This window comes from Haplochromis burtoni, unplaced genomic scaffold (genome assembly GCF_018398535.1).
Source record: "Haplochromis burtoni strain Fernald_Lab_line unplaced genomic scaffold, NCSU_Asbu1 Contig_158, whole genome shotgun sequence".
Lineage (NCBI taxonomy): Eukaryota > Metazoa > Chordata > Actinopteri > Cichliformes > Cichlidae > Haplochromis > Haplochromis burtoni.
Window position 1 is genome coordinate 970,600 of NW_024582519.1, and position 21,130 is coordinate 991,729.

A 21,130-nucleotide genomic window follows, 5' to 3' on the forward strand; every position below is an offset into this window, starting at 1 on the left:
CACACACACACACACACACACACACACACACACACACACACACACACACACTACTATTCTTGCATGATGAGAACTGTCTTCACACTACATTTACTTTATGTTAGTGCTTAACTGCTGTCAGAAACCATCTGGGATAAGCTATTTTCACAGAAGAAGCAAGGTGGGGAAAAATATCCAGAATGGATGCTATTTCTTCAGCCAGTCACATCAATCCAGACTCCGGCTGACAAGTAGGCACTTAATGACTGTTGTGGGACAATTGCTATACGTTTAACTGAATTTGAAAAACTTTAGCTGCAAGCGATTTGATAGGAAAGCGTTTATCAGAAAAGCACAGGAAGCTCAATGATTAATTCATGGGCCAGTGTGGTATTTAATAAATATCTACAGCTCTGTTTCTAAAGAAACCTTAGAGCAGATCAAATTATGGTCATTTCCATACAGTAAAGGCCTATAGGGACGCTTCAGTGTAAAATAGTTAAACTATTAAGCGTACAAAGTACTATTGCCACCAGCCGAGGCATTATCTCAACAAAATTTAACACCCTAAAGCACATCTGCTGTCTGGAAGTTTATGTGAGAACACATCAAGAAACCGACAGACTTGGGGTGATGCAATTTTTATTTTTTAGAAAGACACTAAATGGTCGCAAATCACACTTAGCACCGAGTTCCTTCTTCAGCCAGACAATTTGCTGCATCATTCTGCTACTGCCGCCTGAAAACGGTGGACTGCTCCCTCTGGGTAGAGGATGAGACGATGCCCCGAGTGAAGGAATTTAAGTATCTTGGCATTTTGTTCATGAGTTGCAGCATAATGAAGATTCAGACGGACGGGCGGATCGATGCAGCAACAGCAGCAGTAACGCGGGTGTTCTGGATCGTTTTGGTGAAAAAGAGTTAAGCCAGAAGGTGAAGTTTTTCATTTGCCAGTCAATCGATGTTCCAGCTGTGACAACCCCCCACCTTTTTCTCTCAACTCTGATTTCCGCTGGATGTGTTTCAGGTACCTGGTGGGCAGGGCAGGGATTGTCAGTACCAAATGGGAAGACCTGAGGCAGGTGTTCCCAGACTATAAAGCTGTTGCTGACACTTCACTAGGTCTCCTGCCTGGCTGCTGTGTCATGACCTCCGAGCTTCTCTTCATGGTTCCTTCATGTTGTTTTTCTTTGCTTTAAAACACTCATCCACCTCCACCCTCATGCACATTTTGCACCGACAAGTCCACTGTTTTCAACACTACCACTGTTGCTTCGTCTTCTTACTATTATTACTAAATTACTTCAGTTTGCTGCCAAAACTAGTGAATTCTAGGTAGTAAATGAATGAATAAGGCACCTGAAAATAGTTTCCTTGGGCTCAAGGTGAGGAGCTCAGACATCATGGGGGTTCAGAGTTGCTGCTCCTTTGCGTCAAAAATAGCCAGCTGAGATGGTTCAAGCATCAGGACTTCTCCTGGGTGCCTTCCTCTGGAGGTTTTCTGGGCATGCCCAGCTTGGAGGACACCCTGGAATAGACCCTTCTTAGCCTCCCACCACCACCCCCAACTACAGATAAACAGATGGATGGATTCCCCTCCTCTCCTTCCCTTTATTTTCTGTTTCTCTTCACAGACTCCAAATAAAGGCATAAATCTCCCAAAAATAATCTTGAAAAAGACAAAAGCTGACAGACTTCCACTGCGTGCAGAAACCGAAAGAACAAAAAAACATCAAAATAAACAAAACTGTGAGACCATGCGCTTTAATCACATTTAAAAGAACACACTGGGATTGATGCTAAGCCCAGCAGTATGTGTCAGCACAAAATGAAAAACACGCACCATAATGGCATTACTGGCTATTCCCACCCCGAGGATATCTTTAATCTAAAGATATCCTCACATTTTAAGTCTCCCTTGAGACAACATTGACCCACCAATATGTACATGAAAGAATTATTGATTGCCAAAAACTTTTCAGTGAAAAAAAAAACCTCCCACGCTGCTATTTCATTGTCACTGATGTGGGACGATCCACAGCCTTTGTTCTGGGCAAAAATGCATTCTGTGGTGCATCTTAACCTTCACAAGTGTGAGCTAGATAGATTTAGCAAGTAGTTTTCAAAGTACATTCTCTCTTTGCGGCTTCATGGGCAGCAGAGCCGCAGCAGAGGGACAGCAACACAAGGGAGGAATTTTGCACCCTTTTTGAGGACACTCAATTTTCCTCATTCAGACTTCTAAAGATTTCTTATAATGCATTTTGAACAAGGACAGTGGATTTTGTCCCTCGACACTGAAATTGTTCGAAGGAGACCGCGAGCACGAAACACCAATAATTCTTCCAACGCGCTTTTGCAAATCCTTATGTTTATAGAAAAAACTAATCTATCCTTAAGTAGAAATGAGTTTTTATGTGCCAAACAATAAAAATGGAATTTAAGACCAGATATGAACAGGAAGGAGCAATCACTGAGTGTTAATCACAGGCAGAAATATTGTATTTGCTTATTTCCTCACCTCACCCAACAAACAGAAGCACACATATCCATTATGTGCTGCCTGCTTTCAACTCTATTTTGCGTCTACTACGAGCATGTTGTCACAATTAAGACGTGAACGTTCTTATAAACAGTTCCAGTCAGTCAGCTGTGTGTCTGGCATGTATTCGATGTTAAGTCACAGAAAAGCTAAACGCAGATCAATGACAATTTGGTAGAGAGGACGGTTGAGTGGAAGTGGGCAGGTAGTGCAGTGCCCTGTACGCTCAGATGACCTTCATAGCCACTTATTCACTAAGTGGAGCACCATCAGCTCATAAGTGGTAAGAGGTCAAACCCAGCTATCACGCTACGTTTGCAAAGCGCAATAAACAGCAAGTGTTGAACTGTGACAAATGGATCTAAAAAAATCTCATAGTCACATTTCGAATGTAATGACATATTCACTTCTTTTTCAACAAAGTGATATAAACCTGGGGGAAAACAGACTCCTTTGATCTCAAATAAAAAGAAGCTGACCAACAGTATTGAGAGGATACGCACACAATCAACTGGAGGACAGAGGACGATGGATAGAGGTGTTAATGTTTGTGTGATTTGAGTGTTATTAAGCTTGTTTCCTTAGGTGTTCTGTTAAATAAGAGTAGATAGGTCTTTAGCTTAGCATACAGGCTGGTACAGCAACCTCAGCTCTGTCCAAATGCAACAAATGTTTGAACAGTGCCTCTAAAACTCTGTAAGTAACATGCTATTTTTTGGTTGTGTGAAACCATCGTGATGTGGTTGTGTGCTGGATTGAGTCAAGGACTGGGCGGGACAACTTCTTGGAGTCACTGTATGATGACTTCAGGAGTCTCGCTGCTGGCTGTAGCTTTATATTAACTTTGAAGAAAGTGTAATTCTCTGGAGTTAAGGAGCTCAAACTATCAATCTGTCCCTGCAAATGACCTAAAATTTTCTTGACACAGCAGCCTTGTTGACCCATAAGCATGTCTCCATCGTGGAAAGGTTGGTGCTGTTTTGTAACTTTCCTCATTGTGCATGAAACATAAAATCAAATCGAAAACTACAAAAAAAAGGTCCAAAATTTTTAACAGAGACAAACTGTAAGCGCCAAAAAATCAGAGCAAAGGATTTTATTTATTCTTCACATTTTAAACAACTTAATCAGTTCACAAAAAGTGATGTCCATGCTGGTTTGATTATTCATTTCATTAGTTTTGATAAATGTGCTACTGTGCAGAAGCACAACTTATCATCGTCTCACATCTGGTACAGAAAGCCAAACAAATGATTTGTTTAAGGCCAGTGCTAAACATACTGATAACGGGTGCTGATGGCACTGGGGAGATTTGATATTATTTGACAACAGGGGCTAATATTAGTTCAAGCAATACACTTGACACTGTAGGACATCAGCGGCAGGGACATTCTGATAAATACAATAACAGCCTAATGGGAAGCGATTTCCATATCTTCTAAAGCACTCGGCTGACGCTAAACGTTTCACCTTTTCGTTCACTCAAAAGTCAGCATAAAACCAACAGAATCATCTTGAACACGTGAGAACGCCAGACTCACGAAGACGAAAGTGCCAGAAGGGCCTTCTTACTTCACCTTCAAGGTGTCAGGATGGATGCTGACCAGATAAGAAACTAAACCTCCCAAACACAGCGAAAGGCCCCGCTTTGACATGGTAATCAATTTAACAGCCCAGACATGGAAGCTCTTAATGACCCTTTAGATCAAAGAAAGACCAGACAAAGAAGAGAAGAAATGCTCTTCCTCTTCCTTGGGACAAAGACCGATATTTCCTTCAGAAAAGGCTAAAATCAATTTCACTCCTGAGCAGATTTAAAACTAAAAATGATCAGTCTTATTTTTTAAAATTTCCCCTCATAACTAACTAACTTTTAATAAATACTTTATTATTCATTGTTATAATTTTAAACAATTGGTTTGTAGCTGGAATAGACTTCACCCTCCCCGCAACCCTGAATTGTATACGTGGAAGAGAATGGATGGATGCATATATGTATATTAGAGGCATTCTTTTTCATGCTTTCATATTCAAATTAACAAGCAATACTTAATAACCATAAAAATATGTCATTTTTGGAATCAGTTGAACCCAAACATCAAGAATTTAAACTGATGCTCAGTAGGACTGTGTTTCCATGTGTCAGGCAGCAGGAGACTGCACATGTCAGATGCATTATCTGACTGGAAACACTCACACATGGACTCAGTCGGACATTCTGATATTACACAGACTTTGTACTGGAGAGCAGACGGGTTAAAGTCTTTTTAGTGTCCAGTCTGACGGATTTGGACATCTCACATCCTGACAACACGCATTTGATCTCTTTTCTACTATCCTATTTTCATCGGCTGAGTGATTTGGAAACAGTCTTTTAAGACATATGTCTTCAAGGAGCCAAACGGCACTTGCAAAACAGCACCGGTAGCTTGATAAATAGATTATGCAAGTCATTTGATCAATACATCTGCTGTTTGTGACCTTGGTGACACTTTTAAAGGCATCAAAGCCCCGGGCATCAACATTAGACAGCGGTAACGCCAGAAATGCATGCATACAAATTGTGCACAGAGAGACAAGGAGAAACGGCAAAAGAGCAATCCCTCGCTCTGCTTGGCACAGAATTGGTTCTTTCTACATCATTACCAAACCGTTAACTGGAAATCTGAAACAGGTTTACGCCAGTGTGCTCCATGTCAGGGTCCTGGGAACCCTACTAGAAGTAAGCCATAAGGACTATACTATTGATATAACAGCCTCAGGGAAGAGGAGCAACAACAAGCCTTATATAGCTTTGAATGAGGGGTTGAAGGGGATGCTGTATGCAAACAGCACTGTGCATGTGTGTGTTAGAGAGGAGGGAGGATCGTGAGTGCGTGTAAGCTACAGGAAAGCAGATGGAGTGTAAGAGATACTGTTGCTTGAGGTGGTGCCAGTGGCTTGTTGACACAGGTAGGCAGTAAATGATAGGTGTTTTGTGCTCCATTGACTCTTACTAGCAAGGGAATTGAATAGGGGACGTGGTAGGAAGGTCTTGGCTCTGCAGAGTGTTTTAGGTGGTAAAACAACGCAAATACACCTGCACACCCACACTTTTCTTCACACACACACACACACACACACACACACACACACACACACACACACACACACACACACACACACAGGATGACAGATGGGAACGGGTGAGTGAAGCACGCAGGGATGTAGGTTAAGGCACTCGAAAGACTCGTAATCCATGGGGACTTTGCAGGGGTGAAGTTAAAGCAACAGAGGCAGAATGGAGACAATAGTGAAGCTGGGTTTGATTCTCAAGAGTGGTGCCCTGTGTTGGCATTTGTTCCATCAGCCTTTAGCGATGCTTCATCTTTGCAACTGGCATATGGTGGTAAAGCAGAATAAACAGCAACAAGCTGCAGGGTTTTTGCTCTCTTCTGGCGTGTCTAACATCTCTTAAACTAGTTTGAAAAAGGTGCTTTAGACGAGGATGCAGTGGTGCCTCTCTCGGCACGGCAGTGATGATTGTGACTTTTGATTGCTCACTTCACAGCTCTGCTACAATCCTGTGACACTCAAGAAAAACTTTTTTTATTTCATTTTGGATTTACTTAAAAAGTTATGTCAACGTGTTTTATACACCTGTGTTAGGAGTCATTTGTGTTATTTAAGGAAAATATTGTGTGGTTAACTCAGTGGCTTTTCATTGAGTTGTTTCAATATTTTAAGATAAACTGCAGTCAGTTTCTTAGGAGTGACTTTTTTAGTGCACAATATTTAGTTGAAATAACACAAATGACTAAAGTAAAACTTCCTTAGTAAATTATTTTAAACCAACAATGGTGAGATGTGACTTTTAGAGAAAAGCCACTCAGTCCAAATTATAACTTTTGATTAAACAATCTCAACTCAAATCTGAAAACCCACATCCCACAATTATTTTCATTATTAGGCATGATTGTTAAACACAAAAGTATGTGTCAAGAATTAACCTTCATGCGTTAGCTAGGCCAGAAGGTGCTCATGACTAAGCAAACCAGCTATGCCAACTTCATCTGCATATTGCGTGACTGGATTTAAATCTGGGAAAAGCTGAAGTGAACTTTAACACAGACTGTTTTTTACTAAACAACAGGTTTGGAGGTCAAGTATCTCTGTTATTTAGATTTGATGAGCTGTAGTAGTGTAATCATATTAAGCTGCTTCCAGGTAAGGGATCATAGGTGAACCAAGGCTGCTTCTTGACAAGTGGGAAATATAGGAAACTGACTATAAGTGAAATAAGGACCAAAAGATATCCATCCATTCATTTTCTACTGCTTATCCTTTTCACAACCATTCACACTTGCATTGACACCTATGGGCAATTTAGAGTTTCCAGTTAACCTATCCCCACAAACTGCATCTCTTTGGACTGTGGGAGGAAGGCGGAGTACCCAGAGTGAACCGACGCAAACATGGGGAGAACATGCAAACTCCAAACATCCCAGCCTGATGGTGGAATTGAACTCAGGACCTTCTTGCTGTGATGCAACAGTGCTAACCACAGTGCTGCCCGACCAAAAGATATATAAAAATGAAAAACAGTCAAAGTTATAACAAAACACACACACACATCCAAAAATAACAAAAAATCCAACAAAATAAACTCTGAAAGTACAAAGCTGCTCACTTTCTGGGCAGTTTTTACTTTGAAAGAATAGAACTGCATTTTTTATATATTAATTTAGCTTCTCTGTTCTTTTTAAACATACTTTAAGAAGCTTGCAGTGCAGTACAAACAAATGCACTACTTGCTCTAGTGAAGCCCTTATTTTAATAACTGACAGAACTGGCAAGCATTTTCTGAAAGTTTAACCTTATGTGACCTTGAAAAAGAGATCAGAGGTCCAAAGTAACGTAAAGTTAACTAAATTATTTAGACTCACCATATATCATCTCCTACATCCCTAGATGTTGTCAGTACCAACAACAGCAGTAGGAAACATACTTTCATAGGTCTGTGTAGCATTATTATCACTTTGACCTTCAGACCAATCTGTTGACTTTGAGGTCAAATGCGATTTGATATTTTAATCAATATATGGCACTTTGACAATACAGAGCACACTTGCGATTTTCCATTCGGTGGTAGCACGTCGTACCAGGTACCATTTTTAACATCTGCTTGGACGAAGTTCCAAGCGATCTGAGATTATGTGACATCAGCAGACTGCATGCATCTGATTGGCCAGTCAGTGGTGTCACTTGATGAGACACCTTCGCAAAAATGGAAATCGCCATTTTTGAAACCCGGCAATGAGGGGAAAGGCTCCACACAAACCAACAGCATGCTCCCCGAGTCTGACAAAAAAACATAAACCAAGCAGCAGGTGTACCATCCCCTCAAAGTCCTCTCCTGTTGTGTTGTGTTTCAGAGACACACAAATGACAAACAAAGGAAAAGTATGGTAATTTGAGAGTTTAAACTAGTCTCACTATTGCCATGACCAGATGAGCTGTGTCATGACACTGATAAAGACACCTTGCAAATATCTATGAGATCATTGATGACCTAGAATGAGAAGGTGCTGTTTGTTCAGGTTTCAGTACAGAGCCACCACTCATCTGACGTCCTCTCCCTGGTCTCTATAAATTCTTTCAGGTATTCATTTTCTGTTTAACTCACTGCTGGCTGTTCAAAGTGCAGCATAAGTGAACAATGAAAGTGTTCATCAACAAATATCAGTTTCTGTTTTGAATGAGGCAAATGTGTTAATTCGCATCTCACTGGGTTTAGGGAGTTGCTTAGCGACAGAGCACTGATTGCATTTGACCACTCGTTTTGTTCACGTGTGACTCTCAAGAGTAAAAAAACATGTGCAATATATGATGGTAAAAAATGTGTATGGGTTTTATTGATAGTCTTTCTGGCTTTCAGTTCATGAAAAAGCCAAAAAGCTCACAGCCAGATACTGTTTGCAAAAAGCTCTGCCGGTGGCAAACACATTTAATCAGCGCATGTCACATCGTATTAAAATGAATGCTGGGAAAGTGCGCTATGCTTAACAAAGAACAAACATTAAACAGATGGTACAGAATAAAAATGGAATATGAAATAAGCTAAACTTTACAAACACTAAGAAAGGATGAAAATAGACACATTTTAAACCAATTAAAATTTCCACAGAAGAATTAAAAATGCTTTTCAGCCATTCCAACATGGTCACTGGACCACCGGGATTCCAATTTAAAGCTCAATAAAGTCACATTTAACACACTCAAAAAAGAAAAATGCAGTATTTACAGTCACACACTCTAAGAAGCAGACTGAGGTCATAACAACAGTCAGTCTCAGGATAACTCTCCCCAAGATACTACAAGTCTGTATGAAAAAGCACGCTAAGAAAGGTCAGCCATAACTCTGCTATCAAAAACTAGCTTTCAGATACAGTAATGGCAGGCAGCACACAGCTTGCTTCCCCATTCGCTGTAAATGAAAGGGATTTAAGAGCAGTATTGACACAGGTCATTGATATAGACCGGGCAGGGCGTTATCATTCTGCCTAGGCTTCTTCCCAGTGTGTTCAAAAGACACTGGGCATGGTGTTATACGTCTCCCAGAAATATATAACTTCAGATTAATATGGAGCAGCATAGAAATGAGACATTTATGCAAACAGTGGTCTGTATACAATAGTAATAATAGATTCTCTGTGCTTCCTTTCTTTCATGTACACAAAAGGGAGATAGGCAAAGAACCCCCAGCCCTACACACACACATCCACACATATATACAATATATTTATATGTCTTTCTTTACAATTAACTTATAGCTTTCCCTCTCACCCTCTTTCTCACAAGTGAAAATTAAAAGAAAACAACCCACTGTACATAAATAAAATGTGTAGTTTACTCTTACTGGATTAAGGCTACCAGATAAATATTTGACCTTGACCTACAGCAGCTAGGCTCAGTTTAGACTTTGCAAAGTTACAGTCAGCCTTCATCATAAAAACATAGAGACTATTAAATGGAGGATTTGGACACATATCCACTAGCCATTGTGGTGTGTTTGTGTTTCTGTATTTGTGGGATTACACGTTTGCCTAAAACAACAAATCCACGCTCATATCCCGACTCTTTTTGTGTCCAGACCTGAGTGGCCACTTATGTAAATGTGGGTGAACAAAACAATAGAAAAGCACCCGAGCAGTACATCCCCGCAGTGTAGCCTAACTCGCAGTTTACTACAAACAGTGTCAACATTATGAGTCAACACGAGCTTCTTGTTATGCTAATGGAAGATACATGTCACAGTGGATATGCAGCATGCATGATTGGACAAACACAAGTCCAACAGATGTGTGTTACCCTTGTTTGTTGAGACGCTTGTTACGGTGATGAGCTGGTGACTCTAGAGATTTCCCAAGGTTAGAGGAATCAGACACCAAAACAAATGCGGCAGCAGCGTTATCTTGGCAACAGGAGCGCGCAACGATGGACGAAACATGTTTTAAACATACGAGTTGAGGGATTTGTACAGTCTGGGAATCCAAATAAAATCCTGCTTATTATAATATAGCTAAAAGGCCATTTCCCAGGTATTATTCACCCATACATATTAATTACTTTGGCTCATTAGAGTTTACATCTCTGTACCGTGACTTATCACTTTGTGATATCATGTAAACACTGGTGTAGCTCTTCCTAGCCCTACCTTGAGCAGAGACGTTATTATCCAGAATAACAGAATAACAACCGTGTGGGTGTGCAGGGCTTTATAAATGAAGCTGGATGGCAAAAGTCAAAAGTCGTCCTGATAAGTAGGGCTTTTAAATTAAGTGTACACATGCAACCCCTGTGCTTACTTAATCATTTAATTATTATATAATTAATTAACAATTATATTTAATCATGCAGTATCACATTCAAGGACTCTCATGGAAGGAAAGATCTGAAACGGGATTTCCAGAGTGTATCACGCAACATTTCAATTTCAATTTTATTTACACAGGTAGAACCTACAATAACACAACAGAGAAAACCCCAACAATCATATGACTCCCTGTAAGCAAGGGCTTTGGCGACAGTGGGAAGAAAAACTCCCTTTTAACAGGAAGAAAACCTCAGCAAGGCAGAGCCAGGACTCAGGGGGGGGGGGGGGGTGTGTGAGGGGTCTCTACCACACGGGTTGGGGTGAGAACTTATACATGCGTGTGCACTTACACTCAACATCACTTGAATGGAAATACACATGATACACATGTATATTACACATAGTGGTAGTGTTGTGTGTTATTTTTAATTTGACATATTTATAAGGTGTACATTTATTCAGTCTATAATCTTATATAGGGCTGTTCGATATAACGATTTATATTGGATGACGATATAAAAACGTCTATCGTGCTTGTTTGTTTCGTGGTGTCGCAAAATAAACTGTTTACGGCAATATTTTTTCATCGTTTTGATGGTCACTGTAGTGGCTATATTAATTTCTTAAAGTTCTCTCTTTCTCTTATATTTAATATAACCACACTACGGACGGACAAGCGCCTGTTTTTATGCGTTGTCGTTAGCAACAACGACGGTAAACCATTGCGTGTCCGCTTGTTTATTTTCCACATAAACCTTTCACAATAAAGCTCAAGATCCTGTTGAGACTTTTCAAAATAAACTGAATCACGTGAACGAGTATGCAGAGAGTTTACAGATGAGAAGCAAAAAAGAGCCGTCAGTTGCTAAAAAATAAACCTTAGACTCAAACGTTAGAACAGGCTTTTCCCTGCAGCACGTCGCGTAATAAATGCTCACAAAGAAAACGGCGGCCGTTACAACTTATGTCTAAAAATTTATCGTTTCATGCATCGGTTAAAACACCCGACTCCACGTACAAAATTTTTGTGATTTATATCGTTATCGGGAGGATAGATGTCTTATATCGGGATATGAGATTTTGGTCATATCGCACAGCCCTAATCTTATATTGTTTAGGAAGCAGCATGCAGCATTATTTCAATGGGTGAAACATTTGATTTTTTTAAAGACATTATATGCATTCAAATTGCCAAAGTTATTATAATGGAAGGCAGACAAGAATGTCCTCCGAGGCATGTGTGAAACATCGGAGATGGAGCAAAGGGGCAGATTGCATAGCTCTGTGTTCAGTGCCCCAGCAGGGGGTTTGAATTATTGCACACTACAATTTAAGGCAAAAAAAAAAGAAAAAAGAAAAGAGGATGGCATTAAAAAAAAACAAACAGAAACCTGCCAGACATGATTTTATGTACTTACTGTCTTCGCCTCTTCTTCCCACCATATTGTCTTCATTATTATCCCATTATTTCTTGGCATGAGCTGTGCCCCTAGCATGCCTCAGAACCACATTGGGCCAGACTTATTAAATCTCTCTCCTCCATCTTTGGCTCTTCACGCCGCATCTAATTTTTTCTTTTCTTTCACCTATTAGTGTTATGTTGCAAAGACATTATGTACAGGAAGAACCTGAGGAATGACTGACCTTGAGCTACCACAACACGATTGCCTTGTTCAATATCAATTTTAGCCTAAGAGCTCTATAGTAAGCTTAGGGTATCCCTGATGTACCGTTACACTTTATGGGCATTGTTAATAAGTCATGACCGAATAATTAAAGCAAGGTGAAAAAAAATATTTTCCTGTTTTTCACAGGATTCTATGCAGTCCTGTGAAAAACTAAGTGCAGCTTGAAGAAGCACCTTTAGTAGCAATTAGCTAAGTTAATCATTTTTTGAATGACTTAATCAGTCTCACACATGGCTCTTGAGAAATTTTGGCCATCTCTTCTTCACAAGATTGCTTCATTGAGGCTTGTGGGTATTTATTTATGCACAGTTCTCTTAAGGTCAACCACAGCGTTTTGGTCAGACTGAGGTCCACACTTTGACTGTTGCAACACCTTCATTCTTTGATTTTTAGCCATTCTGTTGTAGAGTTTCTGCTGTGCTTGGATCATTATCCTATTTTATGACCTAACTACGATCGTCGCTTTAGACTGTTTGACAGATAGGTCGACTCAATAACTGCAAGGTGCTCAGGTCATATGGCTGCAAACCAAATGCAAGACCAACCCTCAATGACTACCTTTGACATTTTGGTATGAGGCGTTTTTGCTGCTTGCTGGTTTTCAACAAACAGGTTGCTGTGTATTGTGGCCACACGTCTCCACTTTGGTCTTGTCTGCTCGTCTCGTCATTGTTTTTGTGGTTTGTTCAGATGCAACTTTGCACACATGAGCTGTACTTCAAAACAAGCCTTACTTGTTCAGTCTTTTTTTCTCATTGCACTCTCATGAACTTTTAACATGGTGGCTGACGCCTGTAGCACTTGGGTTCTTCTAAGCGCTGCATGGCCTGACCTTGGGTTGAATTAAATGGGACATCAAGTCCTAGGAAGACTGCTTCATTCAACACACACCTGAATTGTACAGACCAGTAAACTACCACAACTTGTGCTTTTACAGAGGCGCTCACACTAGTTGATGATCGATTATTCAAGTGCTTTTGATCAGCCTCCTCTTTCCTGTGGAAGCAGTAAACCTGTACTTAGTTGAGTTCAGCGGACTGCACAGACTCCCGTGTAAACTTTATATACATATTTAACAGTTTTTCACTCAGTTGCATTATAATGCCGCTGAGCTGCACTAGCCGAGTTTATTATTCTCATATTCAGCCCATGAGCCCTAATTCCTGGGGGAGCTCACATATTATGCAGAACAATGTGCAGCGAATAAACCAGCTTTAGTGTTGAAGGAGTAAAAATGAGGAAGTCTTGTGTGCATTTATTTTAGCCCCAAATTGCCCCCACCCACCTTTAAATATATTCTGCGTGTTAATAATATTAACTAGAACATACAGTCTGTGTTTGTGTGCGCATGAGGTGATACATTAAACGCATTCCTGGATGATTCATCACACACACACACCAACTTGCTTCCAACAGTTCTTTTCCTCTCCATGTGCAGACTACAGATAAAACATTTCCCACCAGCCGTTCACTCAAATGCCATAGCCTTAAGTGTCCTTTAGTCTCCTCTAACCGCTTCAGTACATATGTTTTTCCATTCACTGCTGCACTGATAAAACAAAGAAGCCATAAATAAAGACATTTTTACGGTAGGAAAAAAAAAAAAAAATCACACACCTCATTCGATTCCATTTACATTTTTAAAAATAGATGAATATTCATCTGTTTGGAGCTGAGCATCTCATGCCGATGCTAAGAGAGTGACAGCATATATGTGGGTGTGTGCAACAAAGGAGGGCAAGATTAACGTGTGAAAAATACAAAAGCAGACACGCACGAGTGTGACCATACTCACGGCTCCAGCAAGAGCCACAATTTTTCTCCAGTATAACTGGATCAGACAGTTGATCTTTAGACTCTTAGGTCAGGCTTCGATACAATCAGCCACGGGGGATACAGTGTAAAGGAGAGTTGGCTGTCTGTGGAAAAGCATGAGAATTGGGACAGCATAATACAAAGGACTCTGGGGTGGTAAAATGATATTATCATGATAGCAGGCTAAACTGGTGCTGGTGGGACAATAAAGAAAGGGCCTATCTAATGGGAATGGATGAATAAGCCATGAAGCCAGGCAGCAAAAGCACTGGTCTGTGATAATGTAGCCTCGCCATGGTAAATCTCCAATACACACGTACACACAGGCACGCACACACTAACACAAGCATACAAATTCTTATCAAAATCAAATCTCAAACTGTGCTCTAGAACTGGGTCAGAGAGTGCCTCTCCTACTGAGTGCATAAAGTTTTAGTGATAACAAGAAGTGCAAAAGGGGAACTACAGTGTGAGAGACTGAGAGGGCAACAGAACAAGAGCAAGGGCCAAACTATTACTGAAATAACAGTATGAAGACTCTGTCACTAATTGGGCAATTGCATGTTTATGCAATAATCATCTTTCTTCCTCTGTGTATATATAACATGCATTATTGAGAGACCTCTGCAGCACTGACATCTTTGCAGCTCCTCTTGTACAGTGGCTTCATTGTTCATCCCTGCTGAAACCAGGCTATATACAATCTGTCTGAGATGAACTTTACACTGAAGGGACAAACAAGTACAGCTAGTAGTTACTTAACAATTGTTATCCAGTTATTTTAAATGTCTTAAATGTCTACAGAGCTTGCAGAGACGTGATAGAGCGAGAATACAAGCCGACGAATGTGTCCACTGAGTCTGAACTAACAAGGCTAAACGCCCAATGGCATTTCACGGATAAACCGCCGGTAAACAGCTCACCATGTAGTAATTTTACACGGTGAGCTGTTCTGATAAATATCAGAGGTATGCAATCAATGCATCTCTGTTTGCAATCAGCAGGTAATTAAGAACTCAAACATGATGGTGATTAGTTATTGTAGTGGCTCCACATTCTGTGTGGGTAAAGGTCATAAAGGAATCTGGCAGTCAGTTCAAGAAAACAATATTTCTTTTGGTTGTAACCCAAAACCGAGCAACAACTGAGTATAAATGACACGTGACGTAACACTAGATGTTCGTGAGCCAGACGGAAACCGAGGGCGCATATTAAAATGTGCTAAAAATTTCTCTGCAGTGCCTGAATGTGTAAATAAGCTGCTAAAACTAATAACTAACACATTGCCTAAATGCAATGGTAATTTGTCAATATTGTGTTTACAGCTTGTTCTGCCGCCTCTAAGTGGCAAAAACATTACTGCATCCCGTATTGCGCAGCGAACATACATTATGGAAAATGAACAAGCATGCCAAGAATTCGACAAATGCATCTTAAAACAGTGGATATAATGCCGTTCGTGTTTCACAGCAAGTGGTGCGGGCTGTGAGGAGTTATGTGAGTTTTCAGAGGTATAACCTCAGGCAGGAAAACGCAAGCCATGCTGCTTTGATGCAATATAGATTCAAAGACAAATACACATGACCAAGCAGCCATGTGCACACGACGGCATACAGATATCTCATGACCCTTGTTTTCAGCTTCCAAACTCTAGCCTTGATTACCTCTATTTCCATCTTCTTCTAAGAATACCAAAGAGATGGAAACCTTGAGAGAAGATATTTAACATGAGGTTGTTTTAAAAAGAAATCTTTTCAGATAGATGTTGCAGGTGGGTTACAAAAATTACCACCAGGCAAACTAGAGCGGAATTTATGTGCCGAGCAACCTATGTCATCAATAATTCCCTTTAAACAGAAACTTTGATTAATAAAAGGTGCAAACTTCAAACTCTAACTACCTTTTCTGGTGTTGTTTGCCCAACTGTGTTTTCTTTAAAGACATGTGCGAGCGTGCGTCTGTCTGTACGCCGCTGAGTGTCTGATGGGCCTCTGTATGTGTTTCCTTTTTGGTCATTTTGAGAGGCTGCAGGAAGGGAAGATTTTTCTCATCATCACTTCAGCGGCTTCTGGTGTCAACAAAAAGAGAAAGATCTTCACACGGGCCGAGTCCTCGTATCCAACAAGCGCGCTCATTCGACACGAAGCTGACAGGAAGTTTCATAAATAAAGAAAAAAAAAAAGAAGGAAAAAGTGACCTAAATCAAACCGGTTGCACCTTACGGAAAAACAAAAACAATCCGTGACAAACATCCTAACCAGCCGCACATGAAAGCGAGCGTGAGACCTGAGAGAGGAGCCGGGATGCAAAGAATTTGTGGGAATGAGGAGCGAGCTCTCAGGTGGACAGCCTTGTAACAGAGTGAACTTGGGCAAAAAAACCCAACAATTTCAGCTCCACATGCATTATGCTCAGCACCAATATAAACCCAGAGCTTATGAAGCGAAGTTTGTCAAAGTCATGTTGGTTTTGAGACTCACCGAAGGGAATCAATCCTTGCCTCGTCGAGATAAAGCGCTCCCTTTTTCTCTCCTCCGAGCGAAGCAGCTCAAATTAACTGACTTTCTGCAACAACCGACTGAGTGGGCATTAGGACGCCGTTTAAATGAAGCATCTGTTTCCTGTAATGGGCAGAATGAATCGCGTTCCTGCCTCACATCAGTGTCGCAGACTTCGTGCTCTGTGAATCACAGACTCTTCACCAGGTCAAACAGCCCAGGATGAATCATGCATACTCACGAAAAGCTCCTCATCTCTGAAATGTTTTCTCGCTGCATGAACCAACATGCAAACAGCATATCAAATAAAAGGCACTCTCCTTGGTGTGTCTGGATGGCTTACACATGCATCGCAGGGTGTCAGTGTAACACCTCTGGGCTCCAACGCCACACCAGCAACAGCTCTTTGGGACATAATGACTCCATGTGTGTGTTTCTGTAGGAAACATTTTTAATGTGGTAACAGACATTGTTTAGTGCGCCACAAGTTTACTTTAAGCTACTTAAAAATAGAATGAATACTTGGATTGTTCTTGTCAAGCAGAACACTGTATTACAGTACAGTGTGCTGTGTGCTTTTTCTTGCCGAGTTATTTGGCTTGAAAGCATGCTGGTTAGTGTATTTACATTGTTCAGCGAAAGGTTTTCTGAAGTTTCACCTAAGAAGAAATTACCAAAACCCTGAAAAAGTCAAATTAACCCCTAACACAAAAGAAAAAAAGGAAAAGCAAAGATGAAAGTTAAAAAAAAAATCAATATGATTTGTGTGCAGAACTCAGTTTTCTGACCCCTTTTCAGAGTCTCGGGCAACGCCGCCTCAGAGAATATAGCTGAACATGCTGAATTCAGCTTGTGCAGGTGGATAAAGGTGTAGCAGCAGTGATAAAGATAGCACAGTAACAGCAGGCCTTGAATAGGCAGGCGATTGTTGATTTTGGATTTTTTTTTAAAATGCTTTGTGGTGGCTTTATGTTATCCTCAGAAATAAAACCCACTATGCCAAACAGGAAAAAAAAGAAGAAACCCAACAATGTGGTACAACTACAGAGCAGTGAAATGACAATACTCTGCTGTTCAGAACAACCTGTGCAAAAATGTGTGCATGCACAAACACAAATGCCCACAGACAGAGAAAGGGGGCCCGTAATCTCTCTTCTCTGCAGCTCATATAGTCAATCGTGCAAGATACAATTATACCCTGTGACCTGGGATCACCTACAGGAAATGAAAAGCATAACAAAAGAAATTCGAAAAAAGAAGAAGGAAATAAAAAGAGTAGATTGCTGAAGGGGTGTACTTTCAAACACAACTGTGAGCGTGACGGAAAAGGGAAATTCAGCCTGACAATACAAACAGGAGACGGATTCATCTTAACAGTTAACAGGTGGAGGCAGAGTGTCCTGACTATTAAATCAAACGCACTGGTTGCATAAGAGGAAGAAAAGCCATAAGGCACTGTGCATGTTTAGCGGACCTTCAGAACAAAAGCGGAATGTGACGGTTTTGTGATCGTGATCCATGGACTCAAGGACGTAGAACAAAGCAAGAACAAATACACATGTGTGAGCATTTTAGGAAGATACAAATATATCTGCGCACTGACCTACTGGGTTTCACTACTTGGGAACTTGTCTCCGGTTTCCATGGTAACGCTCATGACCTTCACCCTTCTCCATGTATCTTTTGCAATATGGCTTGCACACTCAAGACCACCACCTGTGATTACTTTACCTATCAAAGGACCGTCTTTGTGGGCACCGAAATAACGATTACGTCTGTCCGCACACCCACTAGTACTGGTTCAGTCAGAAACAGCCTCATCGTGGTTGTTATAATCAAGACGCGTGTTCAGAGCAGCATCTTTGTTTCAAGCTGGATTTCTGTGGACGTGCTTTGGACTTGAGGCTCCAAAGGTACGGTGGGTCGGTCACAGGTTACTGTGGAAATTAGATGCTTAATCCTAGTCCATGTTTCAAAAAGAGCCACATAAAAGCAGGCATTTAAAATTTAGCTGCTACAAGGCAGTATACCAGATGATGAAATTTATGTTAACAATGTAAAGACTGAACTATAAAATAATTGCCAGCTGTCATATTTGCTACATCTGACATTTAATTAGTGTGCAATTTCCTTTTGTTTGCATTACTTTTTAATGATAATGTATTAGTCTCAATAACTGACAAAAACTCATGTATCAAAAAGGATTCACTTCGCTATGATAGGGTTAAAATGTGCAGTGTCGCTGAGTAACACTTTACTAAGCAACACCTTATAAGTCACCTTCCTTTGCAGAAGTGGTAGCTGGACAGATAAAGCAATGTCAGCAGGAGATTATTATCACCGATTGTCACCGAGTAGTTATTAGCGAGAAAAAAATTTCACTGCCCTGATGGTTTAGAAAAGCCTTGCGACATTCAGCATTAGCGATGGGTCTGTTTATGTGTCTTCACGTGCCATTTCTTCTTTAAATGTCAGCTAAACCTGTGGACATGTTAGCGCTTCAAACTCAGGGCCATGTTGGTAAAGATGAGCAGGTTGGGTTGCGTGTTATTGCAGCAGATGGAACAGAAGAAGCAAAAAATAATTACAAATCCTCCTGTTTTTAATTTGCAAACGTAAAAAAAAAAAAATGAATCAAGTGCACAACTGCAATATGTAGGTGTGCAACTGGTGTCCACCTGATCTGAGTGGCATCAGAGATTCCACATTACTCGAGCTCAGTTTCCTGTGAAACCGACACAAAGACTGCATTCAGTTTGCACATCGAGCTAACGCTATCCTCGCTCTGTGCCTGAAACAATCAGCAGATGTTCATTTCAAATGCTCCTTTGTAATCTTCTCCCAAACAGAATATTTAGGTTCCCCTTGGGTGAAATCATCAAACCTAACAGTAAAACGCAATTTTATGGCTTTCAAACTGCGCCAGCTATTTATTTACATATCTCCGCGCTAGCTCTTAATAGTCATGTCAAGCACTTTGTAAGAAGGGAACAGCATTAATAATGCTCAGGACCAAAGCTTATCTGTTGCTTGCGATGAGACAATGTGCCCCCCTAAAAGGCAAACAAGCGATCTTCTTTGTGGTGAAATTACTGATTATATCCTCACAACCCTTTAAGTAAGCATGTGCCCTGCAATGTCCACTGACTTTCAGAATCTAATGTTCAAACATAGAAGTGTTATTGGTGTGGGGGAAAGATGCTATATATTTATTCTTACGGACCTCACACTGGAATTTCTTGTCATTTTTTCATTTAAAAGCCTCTTAGGAAAAAAAAAATCAGTTATTTCCACTTCAATTTTCCACAAAAAAACAAAGATGATTAGAGCACTACTTTATTCTCACTTGCTAACAAATCGTCCCTGAAAAAAAAAGCCCTGGCAACTTTCAGAGCTCTCCTAAAAATTGCTCTTGTGGATGGATTTCCTTTGCCAGCTAAGTTTCAAGAGAAGATGCATAGACACACAAGTCTGAGTTTAGGTTTGAGGGATACGGTCCAGCAGCGAGCGGGACGGAAACATGCCCTTACCTGAGGCTCAAGGTCAGTCGTTCATCTTTTGCCCTCAGAAGATCTCCAACTGAAAATGTGGCACTACCCAGGAAGCTGCTCTGTAAATACAGGACAAAGAAGAAAGAAGCCCGTAAATGAAGTATCAGGTAAAGAGTTAAACAATTAAAAAAAACAACCGAACTCCTCTTTTGGTCGCACCATAGAGGTGATAGCAACAAGCACAAGCCATTTGCCAAGTACAATTCTGAAACTTCTGAAAACAAGTTCCTTTTTTGTCTCCCTTTAATCCGCTTTCTTTCCTTTCTCTGCTCCGACAACATGTGTTTGCTGCAGGCACAGTATGAACACGGGGTGTCAGCACACGAGAACTGGGTCATGGAGAGAGAGGTAGGGGACGAGCCCATCGGTAACGAAGAGAGACGATCCACATTTCTAGGCTACGCGCACGTTCCCTCCTTCCTTAACAGGAATGGCCAGATACGTGCACGTCTACTCACACCTACAGTCCTGCACCTGCATGTGACACCTTCAACATGAAAACTTGTATAGGAAGGGGGGAGGGCTGCGACTGTGCCAAGGACACAGGCTGCTGCTCCTGCTGCTGCAGAAACCTCTAACATGTAGGTAATTAACAACAGGTACAAAGGTGATTCCCAGCATTTCATCATAATGAGGGAGACACTTTAATTAAAGTATCCGCACACAATCAAGATGCTTTCAGTCCTTTTTTTCTCCCAGAATTTTGCTGTTTATAAATCCTACATTTATACGCTACTGATGGCTCTTCCAAAACTAAAAATAGCAGCATGTAACAGTTTGTGTCTCGCTCCTGTCTGTTCTTACATGTTGTTGTCAAAGGCTTTGCCCTGCCTCTGAAGATGAAGAAAGTGAAGTCAGTTTTTTTAAATGAATGCAAAAAAAAGTTTAAAATATACAACATCATCTGCAGAATTAACTGGAAGCAAACCTGAAATATAATAATAACTGCTATACCAGAAACTATCTCTAGTCGATAGACGGCGGAGAGTAAAAGTGTCAAAAACAGCAGTTCCTCCAATGGCCACTTGAAGCTTCCTGTCACTTCTTAAAGTGCTTAAATTTTAAATGAACATCCTCACTGCATGGTAACTTCCCCTTTCATAACAACTTTCATGTGGGGGTGAAGACAAGACAAGAACTAACAGACTTAAAAACTCCTTTGTCCCACACGCCATCAAACTGTTTAACTCCTCTCTGGAGGG

General features: G+C 40.7%; 1 protein-coding gene across 8 annotated transcripts in view; it reads right to left on the bottom strand.

Moving 5' to 3' along the window:
• Nucleotides 1-21,130, bottom strand: part of inpp4b (inositol polyphosphate-4-phosphatase type II B) — a 182,288-nt gene that overhangs the window by 82,709 nt on the left and 78,449 nt on the right. For all 8 annotated transcript variants that reach the window (XM_005932330.3, XM_005932329.3, XM_005932328.3 and 5 more), the window contains one exon: nt 19,908-19,987. Coding sequence is in view for 3 of the 8 variants with exons in the window: in XM_005932329.3 (XP_005932391.1) it covers nt 19,908-19,987 (80 nt within the window). In the remaining 5 variants the exon portion in view is untranslated. The remainder of the gene's footprint in view (nt 1-19,907; nt 19,988-21,130) is intronic.